The following is a 23,116-nucleotide window of genomic DNA, read 5'->3' as shown; positions in this document are numbered from 1 at the left end:
CCCCCCTCCCCTCGCTTCTCCGCGCCGCTGCCTACCTTTCTGGAGCCCGTCACCGCGAACCCGCCGGGAGCCCAGAGGAGATACCTCGAGTATAACGCGCACCCAAACTTTGATTCCTTTTTTGGGTAGAAAATTTTGCGCGTTATACTCGAATAAATACGGTAATTGTGATTTATATTGAGTCATACATACCATGAAAGGGGTATCATTGCTGCGTGATCGTCTGGGTCAGTTAAATCTACTGATTTCCCTCCAAAATGGGCCTGCATTGATTTTCAATTACAGACTAGTTCAGGGGTAGGCAGCCTTGGCTCTTTTATGACTCGTGGACTTCAACTCCCAGAATTCCTGAGCCAGCATGGAGGAGGGGGGAAGGCCTACAGAAAAAGCGCAGCCCATTGATGACTCTCTCACTTAATTTGTTCAGCACTTTGCTCTACATTGGAGCAGAGCATAATTGTTATGTTTCCTCTATTCAAATATTGTTAAAAGATAGAATATTGGTTTCAAGCAAAATCTCTTTTGGATAAAGTAAAAAATAATGCCTTGGTCAGGCACCAAGTGTCATTTTTGTTTTTGTTTTTTTTTAAATCACAGCATGAAGTAAATGGTATTTTTAAACCATTTACAGGTAGTTCTCGACTTACGACCACAACTGAGCCCAGAATTTGTGTTAAGCAAGAGAGTTCTTAGAGTTTTGCCCCATTTTATGACATTTCTTGCCACAGTTGTTAAGTGAATGAAGTTGTTTAAGTTAATAATCCAGTTGTTAAATGAATCTGGGTCTTCCCCATTAACTTTGCTTGTCAGGTGATTGTACAAGGGGATCACATGACCCCGGGACATTGCAACCGTCATAAATAGGAGCCAGTTGCCAAGTGTCTGAATTTGGATCACCTGAACGTTGGGGATGCTGCAACAGCCGTAAATGTGAAAAATGGTCATAAGTCACATTTTTTGGTGCTGTTGTAACTTTAAATGATCACTAAATGAATGGTTGTAAATGGAGGACTATCTGTATTTAGCAGACATTCCTCCTCATTTCTGTCCCACCTTTAATTCTTACTAAAGAATTGCATGCACTGTTTTGTGAAAAGTGTGTGGCTGGCATTATAAAAATATTTACATTTTAAATTAACAGATTGACTACTTGCATATAATCAAGTAAATCTCTTTAGTTTGAGTGTGTGCATAATTGTTTTAATTCCCTACTCAGTTATGAAGTTTCTAGAAAAGCTGGAGCTAATCCCTTTATTTTATCCAAGCCGTTTCTGGGCTGTCTTGAGAATACTAAAGAAAAGAAAAACCAATGGGATTCATTATTTTATCCTGCAGTCTATTAAATATGGCTAAAATAACACTGTATCAAAGTAATATAATGTATTATGTATGCTTTATAACAATACAATAAAATTAAATTTCAAAATATTAACATTGATTAAACAAAATTAAAAAGAAAAATGTAGTTTTTTTTTAATTTATTAATTTCTGTTTGTTAAATCGCTCATTTTTATTTCAACTTACTGAGGAAATAAATTCTTCAAAATACAAAATGCATTATTTGCACTGTACATGGACAGCCTAGGTCCAAGGAGTTTTAGATAATACATCTCCTTGCTTATATTACAGCTTATATTACCATTGTTTCAATGCACTAAAAATTGAAAGCAAGTTTTAAGACTTTTTAAAATAAAATAAAAAAAAACATAGGGACTTAGTTGTGCAAAAAACAGACAGATTCCCCATTTCTGGAAGTAAAAGCTGTTTTTTTAAGAGATTGATTCTGTGTTGAAAAGAAAAATTAAAGGATTTTTTTTTGTATATTTTTCCAAGAAGACTTTATTTCAGACAGGATTTATTTATTTGCATTAAGGTAAATTTCAAATATAGATTCTGCAGGGTCCAAAAAATAGGAAATGCTTAGCAAGAAAAAGACAGGCTGGGCAGACTGTTGCCCAAGTGTTTTAGATTTCAGAGCAACCCTGATGGGGAAAACCTCCAATTGCACATACATGCAGCAAAGATCAAATAAAGCCCTCAAGGTGGAAGAACTGTGTGCTTACCAGCATGTTTGCTTTTATCTGGAAAAAAAGAGCTGTCAGGTTAGGGGAGAGCAAGTAACACAAGGACAAGTAGATAATCAAAAGCCCTCAACAGAGTAAACAGTGCAAAACAAAGATATAAAGTAAATCAGCCTCTCCCTCTTTCTCTCACTCTCTCACACGCACACCCGTTTAAAGGCCAAGAAAAAGGAAGAAAAAATGCAAAAGGTTCCAGTGCACTTTAAAAACTCCGAGCTTCCAAAGGTCTCAGATGTGACAGGGCAAAATATAAAAGTTGAGCTATTTCTGCATCAGAAGCAACACACACACACACACACACACACACACACACACACACACACACACACACACATTACTCAACTGAACATTATTGGCACCGTTTTATAAAGGCTTAGTAAGACCACACTTGGAATACTGCATCCAATTTTGGTCACCACAATATAAAAAAAAGATGTTGAGACTTTGGAAAGAGTGCCAAAAAAGAGCAACAAAGATAATCAGGAGACTGGTGGCTAAAATATAGGAAGAACGGTGTCAAGAATTGGGTATGTCTAGTTTAATAAAAAGAAGGACTAGGGGTGATGATAGCAGTGTTCCAATATTTGAGGGGCTGCCACAAAGAAGAGTGGGTCAACTTATTTTCCAGCAGCAGAAGGCAAGGCAAGAAACAATGGATGGAAACTAATCAAGGAGAGAAGCAACCTAGAACTAAGGAGAAATTTCCTGACAGTGAGAAGAATTAACCAGTGGAACAGCTTGCCTTCAGAAGTTGTGGTTGCTCCATCACTTTTAAGAAGAGACTGGACAACCACTTGTCTGAAATTGTATAGGCAGGGGTGTCAAACTGCTGGCCTGCAGGCCAGTGCCTCCCGCCAAAACTGTGCCCACCCCATTGCCGGCAATGGGGGAAAAGTCTCGATACGTTGCAACACGTCATGTGACTGTTGCAAGTTTGACACCCCTGGTATAGGGTCTTCTGCTTGAGCAGGGGAATTGGACTAGAAGACCTCCAAGGTGCCTTCTAATTCTGTTATTCTGTTATTTATTCTGCTTTTGGTTACTCTTCCCACCAGAAACCCTATTAATATCAGTTCTTTAGAAGACTTTTGCAATTCACAGCCTTAACGCAGACAGAAGCACACACAAATTGGAGGAGCATTTAATAAAATACTGATGCAAACTTCAGCCAAGACAAATGAAGACTCATTAATTAAGATGATAATCTTAACCACCATTTGCATGCCAAAGAAGTTTCTCTACCATGGAAGGTGAAAGAGTCAGCTGCCTATTGTGAATCCCAGTGCTTTAAACATGCAAATAAAGGCCTTTTCATTTTACTTTGCAAATAAATGAACTCCTACTGAGGAAGGGTTCTCCCCCCGCCCCCATCCGAACAACAAATAATCCAGTTCCCCAGCTAAAATTGTTCATAGCTTCAAAATCAGGACATAAAATTTTTAGAGAAAAAGTACAGTGCATCCTAAAACATCTGCTATAGATATTCATTTGTATTCAGGAGTCAGAGTTTCCCTACACACTTTCATCCATCATTTTTGGAACCCTTTGAAAATTTGCTGTCATCGTGAACCGTATAAATGGAGAGCTTCGCTGATAAAAATTATGCTATTTATCATCAATAAATATTACGGTGTACACTTTGTCCAAAGTCAGTCATAAGACCACTGTTCTAATTTCAAACAGTCACTAAACGAATGGTTGTTAAGTCGAGGACTATCTGTATTCACACACTTTCTACCTTTCAGTCATATTTCCAAAAGAATTGCTTCAAGAAAGGCCAGTGTGTGTTCAGAGATGGTTGTGGTCAGCAGTTAGGAGGGTGTTTAGTGTGCCAGAATAGCTGAGCACAGAATTTCAGCAAGAGGCTACAAGCAGGAATGTCAACATTTTTGTAAATTGTTCTTCCTCATCTACACTGCTGTAGAAGTAGCCTGTTCTTGATCTACAGCACTTCATCAGTGTGTTACCGTCATTCTGGAAAGCTTAATCGTTTCATTTTCCTTGTTCTGCAACAGGGGTAGATAGATTATCTGTACTTCTAGATAAGTCAGGAATTCTGGGAGTTGAAGTCCACAAGTCATAAAAGGGCCAAGTCTGAAGACCCCTGTTCTATAACAACACATCCCTTTGCAAGCAACTGAATGTAACATATGCAGAAACTTATGTGTTCCTGACAGCGAGAGAGGAAGCTGCGAAGAGTGTTAAATAGCTTGATTTATATGCCAGCTGAATCGAGGCAAGAATGCACAAGCAGAAAACAATTTGTTCTTCAGATTCACTGTAACCGTCAGATCTGTCTTTGTGTGATATTGGATGCAGTTTAAGAAAGATGCATGTCCAGACAGAACAGTACTCCAGAGAATGGCTTTTTTTTTTTACATTTTAAAGTTTTGGTTTTAAAATTTGAGCATGTACCTCTTGTGATCTAGGAACATTAATGGTGAACAGCCCAAATTATCAACCCTCAAGCCCTTTTTAGTCAAAAGGCAGGGGATAATTTTTAACTAGCATAAAATAATTATCAATCAATTCATAATCATGCAAACCCACCATATTTGGCAGTGTTTAATCTCAGCAAATCAAATACTTTGGCCACCTAATGAGAAGGAAGGACTCACTGGAGAAGAGCCTAATGCTGGAAAAGAAGAAGGGGACGACAGAGAATGAGGTGGCTGGATGGAGTCACTGAAGCAGTAGGCGTGAGCTTAAATGGACTCCAGAAGATGGTAGAGGACAGGAAGACCTGGAGGAATGTTGTCCATGGAGTCATGATGGGCCGGACACGACTTCACAACTAACAACAACAACAACAATCTCAGCAAGTTTAAGATAAGCAGACTTCAACGCCTAGAATTCCCCAGCAATATAAGAAGTAATAAAGTTCTTTCAAAACAATGAAATCAACCACCACATCTACTCACATGTTTTTTTTAAAAAAATCCAAGATGGGAACAATTACCTGTTAGTTCATCTCTTTGAAAAAAATTAGCCTGCTGATTTATTTAAAAAGTAAAGACTCTCTCCAATGATCACATGTATGTATCTATGTCATTTTCTTTACAATATTGGACTGGTATCCTGTTGCTCAAGTCTGGTTGTAGACTGGACCAATCTAGTGCATAATTTCTGGTAGTCCAGTGGTGGCGAACCTATGGCACGTGTGCCAGAGGCGGCACTCAGAGCCCTCTCTGTTGGCATGCACGCCATCGCCGCCAGCAGGAGGTCCATCAGGCTGCCCCCACCGCTCAGAGCAGGAGCCCCGCCCAGTACAAAGGAGGAGAAGCGGCCGACTAGCAAGCTCAAGCAGAGGTGGTAGAGCAGAGGTCACCAACCATTGTCGATTGGTGGACTGGAAGAAAAGGGAGGGGGGAAGCATTTTACATGCGTGCATGCGTGCACGGGGCCGTGAACACACACACGCTGCAAATGGAGTGGGGCTAGTGCCTGCATGATACTCACTAGCCCTGCCCCATGCTTACGTGGTGCAGCGCCTTGTATCTGCACCCCACGGCGCAGCAGCGGCCGTTTTTGCGCCTTGCAGCACGGTGGCCCATTTTTGTGCCCCCGGGTTTTGCGTGCCAGAGGCGGCACTCAGAGGTGCCTCCCTGCCCCCCCCCCGAGGGCACCACAATGCTGATGCCGCCCTGGCACTTTGCAGTAAATAAGTGGGTTTTGGATTGCGGTTTGGGCACTTGGTCTCTAAAAGGTTCGCCATCACTGTGGTAGTCTCTCAACCAAATAGTATCAGAGTCCTACTTAGTTTCCAACAACAGTCAAAGTCAACAAACTGCTACTGGGTAATAGGCCAGGGCACGTATTACCTTAAATATGGAACTTGGGGTCTTCTTGTTACCCTTGATCATACTAGCTATAATTGGTAAGAACTGTAGTTAGCAACATCTGATAGGATAGGACATACACTGTAGGTCATCACTGCTATGTTTAAGTCAACCAACCTGGTTGATCTAGAAGGCTAAGCAGAGTCAGCCATTTGGAAGTCAAAAAATTTCCTGGAAGATAGCAACGGTAGCTCATTTCCATACTGCTGCTAAGGCGATTGCATTGACATATCTTAAAGCCACATTCAATTTCAAAGGATCTTTTTAGTCTGACTTATCTAGAAGTACAGATAATCCCCGACTTACAATTGAGCCCAACATTTCTGTTGCTAATCAAAACAGTGGTTAAGTGAGTTTTGCTCCATTTTGTGGCCTTTTTTTGCCACAGTTGCTATCACTGCAGTTGTTAAGTTAGTAATACAGTTGTACAGTGAATCTGGCTTCCCCATTGACTTTGCTCGTCAGAAAGTTGCAAGCGGTGCTCACATGATCCTGGGATACAAATATGAGCCATTTGCCAAGTGTCCGAATTTTGATCGCGTGACCATGGGGATGCTGCAATGGTTGTAAGTGTGAAAAACAGTCATAAGCCATTTTTTTCACTGCTGCTGTAACTTTGAACAGTCATTAAACAAATGATTGTAAGTTGAGGACTACTTGTAATACGTTTGGTGCCAGGCTTAGCGAGGGTTTTTCCATTGGTTTTGCTTTTACCTGACCAGTCAGAACACAAAGCAGGACTGAAAAACACCTGCTTCATCTCATGAATTTGTCTCATTATATACATTGCATTACTCTTAACATCTAATGAGTCTTAATGAATGGAATCATATAGTCTTGGTGTGACTATATACCAGGGGTAGGCAACCTGGGCCCTTTTATGACTCATGGACTTCAACTCCCAGAATTCCTGAGCCAGCATGGCTCAGCTTGGAAACTCTCCCTTTCTCCTCAGCATGGCTGGCTCAGGAATTCTGGGAGTTGAAGTCCACGAGTCATAAAAGAGCAAGGTTGCCTACCCCTGCTATATACCATGTGGGGATTCTAAAAGTTGCACAGTAATTTCAAAACCCACCCAGCTTACAATAATGACATCAATACGCCAAGTTTGCTTCAAGAGTACCCAGCAAATCATAAACTTTCAGAAGACTAACAATCTTTCTCCAACAGCTACAGGAAGAAAGCAGGCACACAAACATCAACAGATCTTCAAGAAATTACTATCAATTGCCTCTGACAATTTCCCACCAAGCTGTAAAGAGTTCCAAGTACTAATGTTAACATAAACATGTAATGTTTTGTTCTTGGCATTTCTTTGGGAAAAAAAATGGTACCCAAAAGAGGAACTACACAAGGGTGAGTAGGGGACTTTTAAAAAAGAAAGTTTAAAAACACACAGGGAGAAAAGCTAGAAAAAAATAGAGGGAAAATGAGAAGCAAGTACAGTCTTAGATTAAAACTTTACCTGTTTTTGTTGCTTGTGTTTGTGGAAGTCATCTCGAGAATTCTGTGCAAATCAGATCATCTTGAAAAGAAGAAATAAATATCAGCCATCAACTGATAATGTGCTTTTCTGAAGAAGACCATCCTATTTATATACTGCTTTTAAATTACAATGTCATTTCTCCTATCTAACTTAACTATTTTCAAGAGCAATGATCTGGGAGGACTTAACAGTATACATTGCAGATCTTTTGAATTATTTCTTTTTCATATTCAAAGATTTAAGGAGGGATTTAATAATCTGAAAAGCTGTGTCCTTTACAGTGACAATGAAACTTAGTTTAGAATAGATCAAATAATCTAATACTCCTACATAGTGCAAGATGAAACGCTCAAATCCCTATCTGGATAATAAAGCTCATTTGGATCAATATTTACTCCACAAAAAGACCATGTTTTCTTCCAAATAAATACCTGCAGGAAAGGGTCTCTAGAAACATAAAAATGGGGAATAACTTGCTGAAAAGCCTAGTTGCTCTTGAAGATTACTTGTGGCTTTGTAGCTGAAGAAACTGCTTATGCAATGTGTTTTAACTGTAAGAACTCTTAAGAACTTTTCCTGGTTCTGTTATCTCTCCTTTTTGTTTCCCATACATCCATTTTGCCCTCTTTCATCTTGGCCTTCCCTTTAGACCCCATCTCCAACCTAATTTTTTTTTCTTTTGTTTTTGCTGGAAGTGAAGAGGGGAATTTATGTTTAAGTTGTACTTGTCACCGTGTGTAAGAGTGTACATTTCCATGAGGGAGAAAACAGTTAATATATGCAGATGATCAGTTATTTACTTCAATTGAGAAACATCACTTTATGTGCAATTAAATGCACACATATGCAGGTATGTAGCCCTTGTCTGTTGTACAAATCTGGACTATCACTAAGTAATAACACAAAGATCCTGAAAGCCCTTTATCGCCATATAATGGTATTTGGATTTTTGCAGCCCAGAGGTGTGAGCATTAATAATGTTCTTAAGCACTGTCAGAAATTAAAATAGGAGTTGTACTCTTGGATATTTTCTGGGATTATATTCTCCTGCCTGTGGCCATCCAAGTTGTTGAGAATGCAGTTTGGATACGGATTTTTGCAGCCCAAATATAATAGACTTACCTTTTTTGGATTGTGGCTTGTGACAAACAAACAAATATAGACATATGCATTGATAGGTATAACAAAAAATGTAACATATGCAAATATTTATTGGTATGGCTGTTCCCAGTTGGAAATTCTAACAGTTGTACTATTAGGGTATATTTGTGTCTGGTTTCAGTGCATTGGGTAAACCTAAGTTTTGAAAGCTGGACATTGCATAAAGTACACAGATGCATGTACATACTCATTGGTAAAACTGTACATAGAACACCATGGATAGACCAAAAAATAAATTCATGGATTATAGAAAAAAATAAATTGAAATATAGGTAGTCCTTGACTTACAACCCCAACTGAACCCAACATTTATACTGCTAAGCAAGACAGTTAAGTGAGTTTTGCCCCATTTTACAACCTTTACCTTGCCACAGTTGTTAAATGAATCACTGCAGTTGTTAGTAACATGGTTGTTAAGTGAATCTGGCTTCCTCACTGACTTTGCTCGTCAGAAGATCACAAAAGGTGATCACATGACCCTGGGACACTGCAACCATCATAAATATGAGCTACTTGCCAAGCGTCTGAATTTTGATCACATGGCTATGGAGATGCTACAACAGTCATAAGTGTGAAAAATGGTCACATGTCACTTTCTTCAGTGCCACTGTAACTTTGAATGGTCACTAAATTCTCATATTTTGGACATATTATATGAATACTCATCTCCTATGAGAAGTCCATAATACTAAGAGAGATGAAAGGAAAGAGAAGACAACGAGAAACAATGTCCAGATGGATGGACCCAGCTCTGATGATGTTACCTAGTTTGAGTAAGGAAACATCTGCAAGAAAACAACCAAGCTCAGAGACCACCAAGGATCCCTCATTGCAACTCCTGAGTTACACATATTATTGGGTAGATTGAGTTACAGCGATGATGAGTGGGCAGGTAGAAGATCTGAGTCAACATTAACTTGATAACACATCACCAATTCATATATATGGGAGGGGGAGGGGAGGGGATTGGCTTAAATTCAGAACTGTCTACCTGAAAGGTATATGCCTATTTAAGCTATAATTGCCAATCTATTTACAAGTTGATTAAAAATATCAGAAGAAAATGGAACGCAGAGGAAGAATTCAAGTAAATATTAGCAAAACAAACAGTGGGAACTCCAGACATGTTGTTCCTTCCTCAGAAGCATAAGTGGACTTTTTTCCCCCCCATCCTCCAGTATGCGTGCCATTCACTATCTCACAGTCATCTTCAGCATTTTAAGAATGCCAAAATGCCAGAGGCTTCCTCTAAGCATAGCATAGGAAGATTGTTCTTTTTCAAGTGGTTTTTTGAAAACCCAGCATTGCCTTCCCCAGTAGCCGTCAAGTCTAGAAGGTTTACTGTTGCTCAAAATACTTACAAAGTAGATATATAATAGTTAAACCCTTGAAAAACCCTATAAGCTCCTTCCTTCCTTCCTTCCCTCCTCCCCTCCCTCCTTTTTTTCCTCCCTCCCTTCCTTCCCAAAATCATGTAAAACAATAGTTCTCAACCTTTTTTTGACCATGGACCCTCTTTAAATACCTTTTGCAACTATGGATCATGGCCATGGGCCACCAAGACTTAACTCAAGTTTTAAAGCACTAGATTGCATCAAGCCTTTGTGGACCAGCTGTGATGACATTGTGGCCCCTTCAGGGTTCTGTGGACCAAAGGTTGAGAACCACTGATGTAAAAGGTTCTGTAGGAAAAATGACAGCAGTTATAATTTCTGAAAATTCAGTGAAAAGCCTAACATAGACATGAAGAAGTAGGAGAGCTGGCCCATATAGGCTAGTTAGCCAATGGAGGCTAAAGTAAGAATATTTGCTGGAGAAGAGGATTTCCTAATAGAGGAAACATTTGTTTCAAGAACTGTTAAGGCAGAAACAGACAGCAGACCATCTGGACCAGGCTGAAAATGTCTTTTGCAACCAGTTTCCCCAGTCCAAAAATTAGAAAACAGACAACTGGTGAATTAAGAATGGTTTTACGTCGAACTGAACGTGCTTTTCTAGAAGAAAAGGAAGTGTATAATTTATGCAGAACTTTTTATTAAGAAAGAATGCAGTTGTTTTGGGTATGGAGCAATGTTCATTTTAACAACAGAGGTGTGCAAGATTTCACTTTCTGTCTGGACAGGGTTGCCAACCAGTTGTTATCTATGTCCTTATCTCTTGTGGGTTGCCAATCATCAGCCAGGTTTCACAGGATGCTTACATGTACCAACTAGCAAGTGATGGCTTTACCAAATCACTTGCAGGTTGTCAGGCTCAGAAATTTGTGCTGAGTAAAATCACGCCCAGCATGATTGGTGTGCTGAGATGGAGTCTGTAGCTCCAGTTTTTGGAACAAGAAAAACAGGAAAAACAAAACCTGGGAAAATGTAACTACAGGAGCGTTTCTCCGGCCACAAAGGTCCATGAAAAATCCTATTCCATGTTTTTCTCCCCACCAGTGTTATCTTTGTTTGAAAGGAAAATATTTAGACTTATGCAGTTTTCACTTGAAATGTAGTCTGAAGCAAATTCTGAACAGAAGCCAAAATGCTGAACCTATTTTAAGGTAGGCTTTGCTGAAAACATGCAATTTAACTAAGGCCACTGGCTTTGGGGACCTTTCAAGGCCCCTTCAAAAGTTCCAACTCAACTACAATGTTCTGTCAGGGGAAGCTATAACAATTGTACCTGATCAATATTTATATTAACTTTATTAAATATTTGTGTTAATGCATTAAATTATATTAAATATTGTTCTGGCTTTTCTCCATCCATTTATTTTATCCTGGTTCCATTCATTTTTTGATGTGAGGCCTTCAGATTTGTTACTCAAACAATATCTGATGTGATTTTGGCCAGAAAAAAACAAACCTCTTGTCAGTTTATATTTTGGGTTAAACATTTTGAGTATTGATGCCAGGGTAGGATATATATAATCCAAAGCTTGCTCATCTTTATTAATTAAGATGAGCTGAATATATAATTACTGTAATAACTATCTTCTTTACTTCCAGCGTATTCATTAAATGCAGACACTATTTTTAATGTTTTTAATTTCTCTGTTTCACAATCTTTAGATCTGTAGTTATCATTAATTAATGTATTGAATTTATACGGCTGTCCAATTCACAAGAGTGATTTTGCGACTTACAATTTGAGGTAGCATTAACATAGGGTAACATAAATGCAGACCTTCAGAATATGAAAACTGCAGAATAGAGAAAGAACATAAATAACAATTACAGAAGTGACTAAAGCTTTCAACACATATCTCATTCAAGGGTTTTACACCCTGCATATGCTCATCCCTTTGTTTGGCTCAATACCTGAGAAAGAACAAAGTCTTTGCAGCCCTGCAGACATTTGTGTAAATTTCAGGGGAATTTTGTTCCATAGGGCGGGGACTATGTTAGATGTATCCTTGGGTCCCATTAGGTGACATTAATTCATGTATAGAGGATTAATTCAAGAATAGAGGAGACATGGAATAAGGAATTGGAATGCCCCATTGGAATATTCATATATATTGATGGAAATTTAGTTCAGAAACTCTAGATCACATTTCTACAAGCAGGGAGTCCTCAACATATGATCACAATTGAGGCCAAAATTTCTGTAGATAAGCAAGGCAGTTGAGTGAATTTTGCCCCATTTTACGACCTTTCTTGCCACAGTTGCTAAGTGAATCACTGCAGTTGTTAAGTTAGTAACACGGTTGTTAAGTGAATCTGGCTTCCCTCATTAACTTAGCTTGTCAGAAGGTTGCAAAAGGGCATCACAAGACCTCAGGACACTATGACTGTCATAAATATGAGTCAGTTGTCAAGTGTCTGAATTTTGATCGTATTGACCAAGGGGATGCTGCAATAGTAGTAAGTGTGGAAAATGATTATAAGTCACTTTTCTAGTGCTGTTGTAACTTCTAAAGGTCACTAAATGAATGACTGTAAGTTGAGGACTATCTGTATGTAAAATTATACCATATATGGAGGGACAAAATAGTAAGGTCTTTTCAAAAAGAAATTCCCAATTTAGCTAATTAATTTAGATGTGGCATTCAAAATGTAAGGTAGCCATTCATGTGCTATTCAGTACTATCTCTCCTTTTGACATAAATTGTTTCCCATTTGTTAATTTTGTTCTGCAAAATTCATGTTTTTTTTTGTATATGTGGATGTTATCCTGAATTAAATGCCAATAGTTTGAAAACTAATGGGACGATAGAAATTCACATTACAGCACATGTTAAATGTAGGTGCTTAAATTTCCATCTGTAGAAATTATTAAATAATTATAGGCTAATCATTTAATTCTATAAAATAAATACGTGAATAAAACTAGCTCTTAGTACAAAAAGCATGTGCTTCCTTTTTTTTTTACTATGATCAAAATGCTGCAATACTTTCATTTGACTTTGTTTTAATGGATGCTTCATCCACATTTTTTTTTTTACTTTCTTTTATATTCTACTCCTTGCAAATGACAGTAAGACAAAGTATCCAGCACGGATTAGAATGAGGTTTTTTAATGACACTGAGGAAAGGAGCTGTTCTTAAAAACAAGAATTGTTTTTCAAAGCTTTATCCAGGCATGTCAAATACAGCAGTGCAGCTGCATAATACTATTTTGTGAAATCTCAATCTCTCTCGCTCTGTCTCCAACTGTCCTTGGATATATTTGCTGCAGATCCAGTGATTAATGGATGGCTTGGGCTCCATGGAGTCAATAGACTGACGGAACATAGCAATTGCAAAATTCATCGCTATATGATATCTTTATTAAGATCAGCCAAAATATACAAAGGGGTGTGCCACTTTCTGAGTTCTGTAAAATTCCTCATTAACCCCGGTTTCAGTAACTCAGAAACTTGCATAGCCTTCTGGGTGGTTGCAGTTGATCTAAAGCAGGGGTAGTCAACCTTGGCTCTTTTATGACTTGTGGACTTCAACTCCCAGAATTCCTGAGAGTTGAAGTCCAAGAGTCATAAAAGAGCCAAGGTTGACTACCCCTGATCTAAAGGAATTGCTAAGAATTCTGGTTTTGGTTTTCCATGAAGAGTTCGCAATAGTGGCAAATATCTGTAGCTCGGGTGTAGGATGAGGGTGAAGGTTCATGCTCCGAGCTTGTGGGTTGATTTCCGAATGTTTCGTTACCAAGCTAGGTAACATAGTTCATGGAAGCCTGGTCTTCCACAAGCAATTCCATCAACAGACCAACAACGAGCCTACGAACCCCTCAGAATCCAAATCAATCACACAGCCAACCAGAGATGGCACTGACCCTCAACCAACCCACGCAGGCCCTCCTCCCAGCAGTTTACCTCCCAATGACCCTGATCTGGTGTAGCCTCCCTATCACAAGACTCATCACAAGACCCTCATTGATGGCTCACACCGACCCATCATAAGACCCATCACAGACCCTCACTCGACACACCCACACCGGAAGCCCTTATAAACAGAAGAACACTGACATCCCCTAAACTCCGCTGGAGATGTTACCCATCCTGGTAATGAAACATTCGGAAACCAACCGACAAACTCGGAGAACGAACCTCCACCCTTAACTAACAGAGTTGTTTAGCTTTGGTGGAAAACTTTTAAGTATAACTCCCAAGGAACACAGTAATAAATAGGAACCAAGGCGAAGAGCTTGAGTGCAAGACTGCTGAAGAAGAGACCACACCGTACGATTTTCCAGAGATGCCTTTTGTTCAGACAAAAGTTGCTAAACAAAACAAGAAATGCAACAACGAACAACATCACAATGAAACTACCTCTATCTTATTACCTCACTAATTTAATCATTATTTAATTATTGACTTCTGCATTTCAAATTCATTTCAAGACCATCTGCAACCATATTATTACCATCACACCATTTCACTTTCAATATGCTGATGCAATTCTCCAAATATGTCCAAATCCAACCCTCTACACAGCAGCATTTCTCAACCATCAGACTTCAACTCAGAATTCTCCAGCCACCATGGCTGGGTAGGGAATTCTGGGAACTGAAGTCCAGACAGACATCTTAAAGTTGCCCAAGTTACGAACACTGCTCTTCAGTATCAGGAGTGCATAATTTGGGATCTGCCAGTCCCTATATGGTTGCCCAACCGTTGGGAAGAGTCGTTTTATTTCTGCTTATTTCTGCTTTTGGTCCCATTTTTTTGGCCTCACCAAGACAAACTGCCCCACCCATTTTAGAGAATGTAACCTCCAGGGTTGGCCTCAAATGAATATCTTTGAGCTTCATAATTGCAATACAGTAGTGCTTCCCTCGTCTTTCTCTGCACTATATCTACACAGATTCAGTGGAGTGAGCCTATTTTTAAAAGATTGTGCATAATAAGGAAAGCAGTTTAAGAAATATAATTCGACATAATGTCTCCCAAGGTTCTGCAGTCTATTTTGCGTTGCGGCTGAAAGAAGGGCTTGACTATGCACCCTTGCTACACAATTGTGGACGTGTACACAACAACTATCAGCTTATTCCTCAGTGAGTCCTTCATGTCTATTGCACTAAAAAGAGGAACTAATCACCACATCCCAATCTAAGGGCATCCAGAGCAACCACATATGGCAGTGATGGCGAACCTTTTAGAGACCGAGTGCCCAAACTTCAACCCCAAACCCACTTATGTATTGTCGGGTGGGCGTGGCTACAGTGGTCATGGCAGATGGGTGGGCGTGGCCAACTCGATGTTGCTCCTGGGGAGGGACGCCTGTGAGGGCTGGGCAGGGTTGGGGGAGATCCAGGTGATTCTGGCGGGTAGGGCGGTGGGCAGGAGGCTGGTTCTGCGGGGTGAGGGGAGGAATGCGGGGATGCCATATTGCAGGGCAAGGCGAGGCAGGGGCGGCTGCTTCCTGACATCATCAGCCCCGGTACAGAGGCCAGCAAGCGCATGGGTGCTCGGATGTATCCGGCCATGTGGGACCTCGGCGAGTTAGTGGGTGGCTGGTTGAAGAGGGTGGTTGCCATCTCCGGGGCATGGCGTGCGTGCCCACAGAGAGGGCTCCGAGTGCCGCCTCTGGCACGCGTGCCATAGGTTCGCCACCACTGACATATGGCATAATAAAGCATTTTTTTTCCTGGGAGAAAAGAACTGTCTTTTAGTTTAAGAAAATTTAAGCGTGTGGATTTTGCTTTAAACCGAAGAACTGAATGAACCGAACAAGCTTCTTGGATGCCAAGCAAAACATTTTCAAAGGAAAAGAAAAACCAAGGAAGTCCAGTTGCCTTTTGGAAAAGCACCTTTGGGGGCAACCATGACCTGGATGACTGAGAATCTCCACAGACGGTTTTTTGGTTTTTTTTAAAACCAATTTGAATTTAGAGCACATATTGTTGGGCACATAACTTAAGCATGCAAAAACCGAAGCTAGTGAGATCGCATCCACATTGAGAGAGAATGACACACAACACAAAAAACGGGACTTTGAAAACAATCAAAGTAACCAGGTTGTTTTTTTTTTTTAAAGAAAGTTAAGAATGAAGAAAGACTTTGAACAAAACCTGTCAACAAATCCCGGGCACGTTCCTCTTGCCATTCATGCTCTGGACTCAGCCAAGCAAACACGAACCAACGTCACGCACGCCCTGCATAAATAATAATGCGAAATCCAGCAGCACACACACACACACACACATACACACACACAGAGGCACGCAAACACACACGCTCCTCGCAAAGGCTTCAAAAACCTGCATCTATCTATCCCACGCAAAGAGATCTGCATACAAACGCCCGGCACGACTGGATCGTCGCTTGCTTAACTTTGAAAAGCCAGGAATCCCAGGATTAGCAAAGAAAAGGGAAAAACGCCAGAAAAGTTGGAACAAACAGGGAATGGGGGGGGGGGGGAGAGCCAGCCCTTTTATAAACCCAAATCCTCTTCTCTTCCCCTCCCACTTTTTTTTTTCTCCCCTCCAGGATTGGAATCTTCTTTCTCTGCAAGCCAGAAATAGAAGCTTTCTTATTTTTAAGTAGCAATGTATTATAGTTTTGTTTTTTTTTTTTGCTGAGAATTTATTAAGGGGAGAGGGGGTGGGGTGGGGGAGGTCTCTCACCTTGGCTAAATCCATGCAGTTCCCATCGGGAGGCGTTAAGACTAAATAACGGGGTGCCCGGAGCCTCCTCCCCACCCCTCAAGCCAGCCGAGGCAGGTGAGGTGGGCGGGGAGAAGAAACAAAGTTATAAGAAGACTGTTTGACGTCGGTCCCGTCCGCTTGCTGGCTCTCCCTCTCCAGCCAGGGGGCTGTTACGGGAGCAGCAGCTGGAACTTGGTCACGTGGGGGAGAGGCAGGCCCAGCGCTGTCGGGATTGGCCCGCCCAAGCCGACAACCAGAGAGCAAATCCCGACAGGTTCTGGGTCCCGCCCACCTAGGCATTGACATACGTCTACTACGAGCCCTTCGGCAAAGTGTCGAAGCGTCTCCGGAAAATGCCGAAGAGTTGGGTTTGGTCGAGGCGCAAAAGGGGTGTTGGGGTAAAGCCGAGTTGTGGGCGTACTATTCTCAAGCGCCGGGAATGCCTTGGGAATATCACACCCGAGATAGGAAAGCCTCCGTGATTTTATAAATGCAGTTTTTTTTTAATTTTTACAATGCAGTTATTTTTATCATGCAAATTACTTACAGATATATAACATCGTTAAGATGATCAAGGTGAAAGAGACCTCTGCTTCTCTGTCTGAAAGAACCAGGCAATATGCAAGAAAAGAAAGACCACGTTCAGACGTTCCACCAGAAAAGGTCCCTTCCAACTCTATTATTATTATTATTATTGATCATCACACAGTCAGCCAGATGTTCAGACTGGATTTGGCATTTTTGTCTACCTATCGAGTCCACACCAAGGACCTGGGATAGGCAGATCTGGATGTTTGATGGTATTACAGCAGTGGTTCTCAACCTGTGGGTCGGGACCCCATTTGGGGTCGATCGACCATTTCATGGGGGTCGCCAAGCAAGGCTGTCCGCCATTTTTTTTGTCCGCCATTTTTCCCCCTTTTCCGGCGGGTGCCTTACCTCCCTTGGGCTGGGCCAGCTGGTGGTCGGCCTGCTCCGTCTCTGCCGCTTGCCAGTTACGCCTCGGCCAGCGCAGGGGGCGGAACCACGCATGCGCGGCGCTCCCGGGCAGGGAAAGTCCTCGACTTACGACCAGTTGGGTAGTCCTCGACTTACGACCTGTTTAGTCTTCGACTTACGACCGGTTTAGTCCTCGACTTACGACCGGTTTAGTTTTCGACTTACGACCGGTTGGGGTCGCGGCATTAAAAAGGTTGAGAACCACTGTGTTACAGATATCGTCAATGCCAATGGTGTCCAAGTGATGCTCCAGTTGTTTTGGGATTGCACCCAAGGCACCCATTACTATTGGTACTACCCTTACTTGCCTTTGCCACATTCGTTCTATTTTTATTTATAAGTCTTTGTATTTTGTTATCTTCTCCAGTTCTTTTTCTTCTGCTCTGCTGTCTCCTATCCAGACTTTTTTGTCTTATCGACAATTGTTAAGTCCGGGATGCTATGTGATGGAAAAGGTCCCTTCCAACTCAATTATTATTATTAGTAGTAGTAGCAGTATTAGTATTGTTAGTATTGTTGTTATTATTAGGAGACTGTGAATTCATAAGCATTGGCTCATTTTCAGGTAGAGCAGTGGTTCCTATATTTTTTCCCGTCACACCTCCCTTTAGATCAGGGGTAGTCAACCTTGGCTCTTTTATGACTCGTGGACTTCAACTCAGGAATTCTGGGAGTTGAAGTCCACGAGTCATAAAAGAGCCAAGGTTGACTACCCCTGCTTTAGATAGAAGAATCTTAATGTCCCCTAAAAATGCAAACACCAAAAGGAACAATGAAAACAATACAATGAAACTTTGTTGAACCTGAAGGGCCAATATCCTGCAATGCATTTTCTTGTAGCTATAATTTACTTAAATTTTAGATATTACTTAGTTGATTTTAATTGTTTTAGATATTTTTGTTGTCATTTCAGATGTTATATTTAATATAATTTTGGTATTTATATTATAATTTAATATAATCCTGGATTTCACAGATATTAGGTTGCTTTTCAAATATATTTTGTCTTAAATTTTATTTTGTTTATTATCTATACTGGTCTACCACTGCAATAAAATGAAATTGAAACAATGCAATGAAATGTTAAATCAAGGCATTGAAAAAATTGAAAGGGCAAAATTTGTCCCTTTGCCACCACCAAGTTACTCATTTGAAGCTGGCATTTGGGGAAAAGTGAATTTACTGAAACAGTGAACAACTAAAATGTTCTTCGCAACTCCTCTGATCTCTGTTTCTACTTATCCACCTCACACTTTATTCTTATTTTTAATTTATTATTAGACTTCTATGCCACCCATCTTACTGAGATGATGCCAGGTGAGACACTGTGGAACCCTGAAGGTAGTACTATGAGTTGCATATATATATATAAGTAACACCTCTCTGTATTCCTTTGAGCTATAATTTCTCATCTTTGCTATGTGTCAAGCCTGCATAATTTTGGCATCTTGTCTGAGCACAATTCGTGGTGAAATATAAGAACTATTGTTCTTACTAAGTAGCATTACATTCAAAAGACTTAAAATTCAACCAATTACGTTTTCTATCTTGAAAGAATATTCTATCCCTGTAAAAATGTACAAGGCTTAATATTATTTTTGCCATTTCACCCCGGGCTTTTCATAAAGAGGAGTATGGAAAAATGGGAGCTAGGAAGGAAGTTTGAGAAGGGAACAGCTGTTGCCCAGGGACAGATTTTCCCAAACTGATGGCGATACCAAAACAAACTAACCTTGGGTGAAATCATAATCTATTGGTTTACAAGAAAGGCAAACTGATATTTCAAAGGTTTGGCTATCCAAAACTTTGTTTTTGGGGGAGAAATCCTTTTCTCCACACCAACCTCACCGTATAAAAAAAAAATCCAGAGGAGAATCAGGAAGAAGGGAAGACAGGTATGCAAATTAATTACGTCAGAGAAAGATAGTTTTAAGATCAAATATGTAAAATGAATGGATTAATTTCATTGTTGTAAGTTTTCAGCCATTTTGGTTTAGTCACGGTTTATGATTTAGTATAATGGCTTATGCAAACATGGTTTAAAGCAAACCATGGCTCCTGCAATGTGTAAGTCAAATTAGTGTAAAGTTAAAAAAAAGGTAAACGTAGAAGCTCTGTGGGTTACAAGAAGACACGCTGATTTGCAGTTCAGCTGTGGATACGGAGGTGACTTTGCAGTCCTAGTCTTGAAGCCTGAAGCCCAGAGTCTAGCACAATGGGGACATTGAAAGTCCATTCTTGTAATAACTGTGGATGTTAGTCTGTGACACTGATGCCATTCATGGTTTTGGTGGCGCCTGTCTTCAAAGCTGGTGGAGGCATCATAGCACAGAGCTTTCCAGTGGGTTCCGTCAGCAGCTGCAAGCATGAAGTTCACTTGGTTGGATGTCACAGTGGTATAGAGTTTCTTTCACAGTGTTTTAGTAGTGCTTGCAGAGTCAACCTCAAGGTCTCTTCCCAGACTCCAGTACACTATAGAACAGGGGTCTTCAAACTTGGCCCTTTTATGACCTGTGGACTTCAACTCCCAGAATTCCTCAGCCAATGACACTGGCTGAGGAATTCTGGGAGTTGAAGTCCACAAGTCATAAAAGGGCCAAGTTTGAAGACCCCCTGCTATAGAACAACTGGCGAGGCATACAGAGGTCCTTCATTCTGATGACATGTCCCACCTATCTCATCTGGGCTCTAATAAATCAGGGACTCGATGCTGGTGGATTCTCGTGATCCAAGACCTCCATGTTGGATACATAGCCTTGCAGTCATGAGGCAAATGAGCTTTTTAAGACAGCCTTCCCAATCAGAATATACTGTCTTTCACTTCCTATAGTCCTTTGCCATCACATAATTGTGACAGTTAGAAATGATCAGGATTGAAAAAAATTGTTCTTACAAGTGTGACATAAAAAGCTGCAGAGGTTGTAACAGTAAACTTGGGTGATCCAATAATTGACTTCCCGCTGCACACAATTTAAATATGGTTTGAGGAGTTGCAGTTTTGCGGCTCCTTATTGACTAAGCCATAAAACCTAAAACCTTGACTTACAGACTATATGGGTTGAGTTTCCATAAACCATGAACTCAAAAGCAAACCAACAAACAAAACCCCATGGTTTAGCCTGGTGTGCAAACTGGATCAATATCTTAGTCACAGGGCTGGTGGTAAAGAAAGTGCAAGAATATTTAAGCATCACTTCATGGTTGGCTCCTAGCCCTTTAGAGGTGTGATGTTCTCATGCTTCCTCCACAATCTCCCAAAATTTCTGGTAAGAAGATCATTCCCCCCACACAAAGTTTGCTTTTATAAATCTCCAATGGATCAGCTCAAAGAATATTTCTGGTTGCTTCCTATTATTCTATTGTTGCTTGTTTATGCTACTCTTTTAACAAGGAATATCTTTGTTGGTCATCCTAGCATAGAAAATAGAATAATAAGGTTGGAAGGGACCTTGGAGGTCTTCTAGTTCAACCCCCTGTTGAAGCAGGAGGCCCTATCATTCCAGAAAAATGGCTGTCCAGTCTCTTCTTGAAAACCTCCCACCATTTCTGAAGGTAAGCCATTCCACTGATTAATTATTCTCACTGTCAGGAAATTTCTCCTTAGTTCTAGCAAATGTGGATTACTGTCAATCTTCAGTTAGAATAGATTTAGACCAGAAAATTTTTACTATTTCCCTAACAGAGTGACAACTAAGCAGGATTTGAAAAAAAATAAAAAAATAAAACACACCTCCAATACTGTTTAAAATATTCATAGTTTCAAGGACATCCAGTTTTGTTAAAAGAAAGAGGGATGAGCTTATTTTTATTCGGTTTTCACCCAAACAAAAGATCTGTGTTTGTGACAAAGAATGGAAATGGTTTTGATTTCAAACAGCTGGGATTTATATTCCCCTAAACAAGGAATTTAATAAACTTGTTTGTTTATTCTTCACAGCAAGCTTTGGCAGGATCCCTAGAGCAATTTAAACCCACTCCACACCTCAGGAGTCTTTAAACATTTGTTGTTTTGAAAATCCTTTTCATTGGCTCTGGGAATGTTGTGGTTAATCGTTCTGGAGAATTGCTGTCAATCAAAAGTACAGAAAATCAGATGGAGCCTGCAAGTCTTCAGAGATCCAGTTTGATCTAGGGATGAAGGTTCTGGCCTACAAACCAGGAGACTGCGAGTTCTAGTACTACCGTAGGCATGAAAACTGGTTGGGTGACCTTGAGATAGGGCAGGGTTAGGTAACCTTGGCTCTTTTATGACTCATGGACTTCAACTCCCAGAATTCCTGAGCCAGCATGGCTCAGCTTGGAAACTCTCCCTTTCCCCTCAGCATGGCTGGCTCAGGAATTCTGGGAGTTGAAGTCCACGAGTCATAAAAGAGCCAAGGTTGCCTACCACGGAGCTAGGGATTCTTTCTTAGCCCAACTCACCACACAGGGTTGTTGTTGTGGGGCAAATAGAAGAAAAGAGTATTATTTATACTTGCCACCTTGAGTTATTTATAAAAATAATAATGGTGGGATAAAAATCAAATTGAATCAAACCTTGCTGCTACAGTACTTGAGAAATTGCGAAGTCTTTTCTCACCCCCCCCCCAACAATGCAACTTCTTATAGATACATCAAGTCTCTTTCTTCTCTTCCTCTGGTCTCTTTTTCGGACTTCTAGTCATCCTGTCTGATGGGGAGTTGCAAATTGTTGTACATTTTTTTTAAATGTCAAATGGCTTAGCTGTTAATAAATAGATGACCTATTTCAAGTTTTCAAGGGAAGAGCCTTCTTGAAAATCAAGAAATCACTTCAAAAAAGAAAAACTCCCAGTTTCTTTTTTAGCCTGATTGTGATCTTCAAGTGAAATCAAAACCACCACTTTATACTGTTCTGACATTTTCTACTTCCAAGTTTAACTTTTTGCTTTTGGCAGCTTTATTTCTCGGCACTCAACGAAGAAGATAAGCTTGAGGAAGCAATACTTTGAGACGTGTCAACTGTGGAATCCATAATTGGACGCCGGGTGCTCCCTCAGCTTAATAAAGTTAGTCAAGTATGTCTTTCCTTTGGAATTTCGTTTTCCCTTCCCAACTGCTTTGGCCAATGCCGTCCCTTTGCTAGAATAACACTGAAAACTAAATAAACCCAGTTCTTGGCTGGCTTAAAGATTTGGCTGGCAAGGTTGAAAGGGAGGCATCTGGTGAACATTTTGTTCCTCTATAACCAAGCTTTCTGCCTCTCAGACTGTCTGCAGACATGGCAGCAAACTTTACCGTCAAACAGCAACTCCCTGTGTACGTGGGGACAGAGCAAGACACTGGTCTCGTTCCAATACAGAGGGAAGAAAATATTGTGGGCACAATTGGCCACCTTGAAAAGCAACCATCGGCACACCAGCTTAACTCAAGCGCATTGATCTCCTCTGTTTCCAGTGTTCGGAGGCCATGGAATTATTTGTGAAGCCAAAATTGCATCACACCATTGCCAGCAGGAT

The 23,116-nt window shown here is 40.5% G+C and overlaps 1 protein-coding gene across 1 annotated transcript in view; it reads right to left on the bottom strand.

Moving 5' to 3' along the window:
* The window catches only part of LOC114923036 (AF4/FMR2 family member 1-like), a 71,026-nt gene extending 54,281 nt beyond the window's left edge, over positions 1-16,745 (bottom strand). The window contains exons 1-2 of the mRNA XM_029285428.1: positions 16,620-16,745; positions 7,386-7,445 (exon numbers count right to left, since the gene is read on the bottom strand). Coding sequence (XP_029141261.1) covers positions 7,386-7,417 — 32 coding nt within the window. The 5' untranslated portion in view covers positions 7,418-7,445; positions 16,620-16,745. The remainder of the gene's footprint in view (positions 1-7,385; positions 7,446-16,619) is intronic.
* Between the last annotated feature and the right edge of the window lie 6,371 nt (positions 16,746-23,116).

Source organism: Protobothrops mucrosquamatus, unplaced genomic scaffold (genome assembly GCF_001527695.2).
Source record: "Protobothrops mucrosquamatus isolate PMUCROS unplaced genomic scaffold, P.Mucros_1.0 scaffold1667, whole genome shotgun sequence".
NCBI classification, from domain to species: domain Eukaryota; kingdom Metazoa; phylum Chordata; class Lepidosauria; order Squamata; family Viperidae; genus Protobothrops; species Protobothrops mucrosquamatus.
This window is presented reverse-complemented; position numbering and strand designations above follow the sequence as displayed.